Source organism: Lepidochelys kempii, chromosome 27 (genome assembly GCF_965140265.1).
Source record: "Lepidochelys kempii isolate rLepKem1 chromosome 27, rLepKem1.hap2, whole genome shotgun sequence".
In the NCBI taxonomy this organism is placed as follows: Eukaryota; Metazoa; Chordata; order Testudines; family Cheloniidae; genus Lepidochelys; species Lepidochelys kempii.
In genome coordinates, this window is record NC_133282.1 from 18,467,753 (window position 1) to 18,472,587 (window position 4,835).

Here is a 4,835-nt window from a genome sequence, read left to right on the forward strand (position 1 = left end):
TCCCAGGGGGGCCAGCTGAAGTCACTCAATTAGGGTGAACTGCAAAGAATTGGGCAGATAATCTTCAAAGCTGGTGGATATTTTCAATACTTAGATTTACCAAGGCAGTATAAAACAGCTTCTTTATTACCTTGGTGGTTGCCCAGAAGCCAACACCACAGTTCCCTCCATCCAGGTACCCAAGTCAAATATTACGAAGATTCTGAAAATCTTATTTCATCATATAAAAGAAAAGGATCTGCTAATCCCAAAGGATCGGACATATTACCTCCCAGGTTAATGAATAGTCCAGATCTTACCCAAATACACACTAAAAGACCATTCTTATTAACTAAACTAAACTTTATTTAAAAAAAAGAAAAGAGAGAGAGTATGGTTAAAAGATCAATATACAGATAGACCTGAGTTCAATTCTTGAGGTTCAGATTCAAAGCAGAGATGGGGAGCTTTGTAGTTGCAAAGAGTTCGTTTGGAATTTAGTCCATAGGTGAGAATCCACTGTCATATACAGGGTGTACCAGCTGAACTGGGATCTCATCTTGTCACTCAAACTTCCCCTGGTGAAGCTTATGCAGACATGAGATAAAAAGGATCAGGACCCAAGGATCTTTTATAGAATTTCAGGTCTTTTTTGACAAGTTGGAGTCCCTCAGGGAACAACAGGCCCTTATTACCTAAGCATTGTTGTTAATTATTCACACAGATTAACATAAGGCAATTTATGCACTAGGCAGTCTATCACCAGTACTTAGCTATACGAATTAACATCAGCTAACTGCTGGTTCTTCCACCAGTCACCAATGCTTGGCTCTACATTTCAAAGAGAGATAAATACAGCGATATCCCGTGTTTACAATTCATTTAAATGCTAGGACGTTCTTTTGATCTTTGAATTATCAGAATACAGCAGAGACAGGGACTGTGGATTACACTGTTGACCGCTACTCATCTCCCCACATGTCTTTAAGGGTTGAGTTTGAGTCATTTATTCTGCAGGATGTTTCTGGCCATGAGTCACACTCACACTCGTCTCTCTTTCATTCTCTGGAGAGGGTGCGGTCACTTCCATGTGGCCAGGATGGCTCATCTACCCTGCGCTGTTATTTCTACCATCAGCTGCCTTTGACTGCATCCCACTGACATTCTGCCATATGATCTTCTGTGGGGCAGGGTGTATATAAATACTCTCTTCCCACAGCTGACTGCAGGGGGAATTCCAGGGAAAAGCCCACCCAAATGGAAAATTAAATAGGAGGAACAGACGCCTCTGGGGACGAGAGAAGACACTCAGCGAGCCACACAGTTCAGACAGAGGCGGATACTTGCTGCACAAATGGAAAATTAAAGACTCGTGTGTGTGGCTGTGGACCCCCAGAACAGAGCATGGCCCACGGAACAGCTCAGTGCCCAATTCACAAATAGGAAGGAGGGTTCACAGCAACACACTCCACTACTCCAGATGCAATTCTCTGGCTTAACCATCCAAGTGTCACATTACAGCTGTTGCTCTGCATTTACATCAGCCACACACAGAAAACGGTTCAAACACACACAGGGGCACCCCCCACACTCGCCCACACATGAGCTTGCCCTGGGAGCTGCTCCCCAGACTGGGGGGGGGGGGGCTGGGAGGGATCCCCTGGGTCGGTTTGGGGGGCTGGGGGGGAGCCCAAGGGTTGGTTGGGGGGGAGGGAGGGATCCGTAGGCTGGGCTGGGGGGGCCGGGAGGGGTCCCCAGGGCCGGCTGGGGGAGGGCTCGATCCCCGGGGTCGGCTCCACGCCCCCGAGCCCCGGACACTGTTTCGCTCGGGCGCATGGATACCTCGGGCGGGGGGGGGGGGGCGTGGCCGGCCGCTGATTGGCTCCCGGGAGGGCCGCCCCCCCCAGCTGGCCGCGCCCGGGGCGGGAGAGGCTGGACCCGGCCATGGCGCTCGCCGCGCTGCTGCTGCTGCTGCTCCTGGCGGCCGCCCCGGCCCCCGCCCCCGCCCCGGCCCCGGCCCCGGCCCCCGCCCCGCAGGCGGCCGACGCGCGGCAGGCGGCGGCGGTGCGGGAGCTGCTGCAGCGGCTGCTGGGGCCGCGGGCGGCCGCGGGCTTCGCCGTGGCGGTGAACCGCTCGCTGGCGGCCGGCGGCCCGGACACCTACCGGCTCAGCTCCCCGCCCGGCGCCGCGGAGCGGGTGCGGGTGGCCGGCTCCAGCGGGGTGGCCGCCGCCGCCGGCGTCTACCGCTACCTGCGGGAGCTCTGCGGCTGCCACGTGTCCTGGTCCGGGGCGCAGCTGCGGCTGCCGGACCCGCTGCCCGCCGTGCCCGGGGTGATCCGCGCCGCCAGCCCCAACAGGTACCTGCCCCCCCCGGCCCCGGCTGCCCCCGCCCCCCCCGGCTGTCCCCCCCCGGTCGCTGCCCGCCGTGCCCGGGGTGATCCGCGCCGCCAGCCCCAACAGGTACCCGCCCCCCCCGGCTGCCCCCGGCCCCGGCTGCCCCCGCCCCCCCCGGCTGTCCCCCCCCGGCCGCTGCCCGCCGTGCCCGGGGTGATCCGCGCCGCCAGCCCCAACAGGTACCTGCCCCCCCCGGCCCCGGCTGCCCCCGCCCCCCCCCGGCTGTCCCCCCCCGGCCGCTGCCCGCCGTGCCCGGGGTGATCCGCGCCGCCAGCCCCAACAGGTACCCGCCCCCCCCGGCCCCGGCTGCCCCCGCCCCCCCCGGCTGTCCCCCCCCGGCCGCTGCCCGCCGTGCCCGGGGTGATCCGCGCCGCCAGCCCCAACAGGTACCTGCCCGCCCCGGCTGCCCCCGCCCCCCCCGGCTGTCCCCCCCCGGCCGCTGCCCGCCGTGCCCGGGGTGATCCGCGCCGCCAGCCCCAACAGGTACCTGCCCCCCCCGCCCCCCCCCGGCCCCGGCTGCCCCCGCCCTCCCCGGCTGTCCCCCCCCCGGCCGCTGCCCGCCGTGCCCGGGGTGATCCGCGCCGCCAGCCCCAACAGGTACCTGCCCCCCCCGGCCCCGGCTGCCCCCGCCCCCCCCGGCTGTCCCCCCCCGGTCGCTGCCCGCCGTGCCCGGGGTGATCCGCGCCGCCAGCCCCAACAGGTACCTGCCCCCCCCGGCCGCTGCCCTGGCCGCTGCCCCCGCCCCCCCGGCTTCTCTCACCCCCCCCCCCCCCGCGCTCCTGTCCTGGAATTTAGATGCCGTGGGCCAGGTTTGTGGCTGGTGGAGGGCGTGGAGTTAATGGCGCTTACCCCAGGGGTGTCCGTGGTCCTGTGTCTCTGACCCACGGGGGTGAGAGGGATGGCGTCTGCCTCTAGCGCCTGTTCTGCTCGCTGTGCAGCCGCTCTGGGTGGGCCCGTGGCGGGACTGGGGGGCTCTGGGGCGGAAAGGGCACTTCCCCATTTAACAGGGAGCTTCAGTCAGCTGCCCGCAGCCTTCCCGGCAAGAGGAAGCATCTCCCTGTCCTGGAGCGGCCCCCACGCTGACTGAGAGCCGCTTGGATCCTGGCTGTGCTGGTCGTGTGAACGGGTGCTCTTGGCTGGGTCCTGATGCTCAGGCTAGCAAAGATCGACCCAATTAGCTCAGCCACTGGGGCGCCCGAGGGGAGCCTTCCCTTGGCCTGTGAAAGCTGACAAAGCTCCTGGCAGGCGCATGGGGGCTGCGTGGCTTGATCGGTTTTGCTACGTGAAAGCGAAGGAAGAATCCTGGAGCAGCGGGGTTGCACATGCAGGTCCTTGGAAACCAGTCCTCTTCCCCCAAGGCTGCCCTGGCCGTCGGCCTGGGGTCTGGTGCGGCTCGTCAGGAAGCTTTGGTTAGTGCTCCTTCAGCCGGAAGGCAAAGCCCTGCAGCGTTTCCCACTAGCGGCTGCGCTGGACGCAAGGGAGCGGGAAGGGTCTTGGCTTGGTTCGTTGCCATACAGTCAAGCCGCTGGTGAAATCTTAAAAAGAAAAGGAGGCCTTGTGGCACCTTAGAGACTAACCAATTTATTTGAGCATGAGCTTTCGTGAGCTACAGCTCACTTCATCGGATGCATGCCTTGGAAACTGCAGCAGACTTTATATATACACAGAGAATATGAAACAATACCTATTCCCACCCCACTGTCCTGCTGGTAATAGCTTATCTAAAGTGATCATCAGGTGGGCCATTTCCAGCACAAATCCAGGTTTTCTCACCCTCCACCCCCCCCCCACAAATTCACTCTCCTGCTGGTGATAGCCCATCCAAAGTGACAACTCTTTACACAATGTGCATGACAATCAAGTTGGGCTATTTCCTGCACAAATCCAGGTTTTCTCACATCCCCCCCACCCCCATACACACACAAACTCACTCTCCTGCTGGTAATAGCTCATCCAAACTGACCACTCTCCAAGTTTAAATCCAAGTTAAACCAGAACATCTGGGGGGGGGGGGTAGGAAAAAACAAGAGGACACAGGCTACCTTGCATAATGACTTAGCCACTCCCAGTCTCTATTTAAGCCTAAATTAATAGTATCCAATTTGCAAATGAATTCCAATTCAGCAGTTTCTCGCTGGAGTCTGGATTTGAAGTTTTTTTGTTTTAAGATAGCGACCTTCATGTCTGTGATTGCGTGACCAGAGAGATTGAAAGTCTGCTGCAGTTTCCACGATATGCATCTGATGAAGTGAGCTGTAGCTCACGAAAGCTTATGCTCTAATAAATTGGTTAGTCTCTAAGGTGCCACAAGTCCTCCTTTTCTTTTTGCGAACACAGACTAACACGGCTGTTACTCTGAAACTCGTGAAATCTTGTGGCTCTCACTCGAGATCATCTGGAAACAGCCTCCTGCTGTTCTTGCTGCTTGGAGGAGAAAGGGGACCGTCCGTTTACAATTCTTC

General features: G+C 59.7%; 1 protein-coding gene across 1 annotated transcript in view; it reads left to right on the forward strand.

Moving 5' to 3' along the window:
• The first annotated feature begins 1,923 nt into the window (after positions 1-1,923).
• NAGLU (N-acetyl-alpha-glucosaminidase) overlaps positions 1,924-4,835 on the forward strand; it is an 8,962-nt gene continuing 6,050 nt past the window's right edge. The window contains exon 1 of the mRNA XM_073325712.1: positions 1,924-2,336. Within this exon, the coding sequence (XP_073181813.1) occupies positions 1,924-2,336 (413 nt within the window). The remainder of the gene's footprint in view (positions 2,337-4,835) is intronic.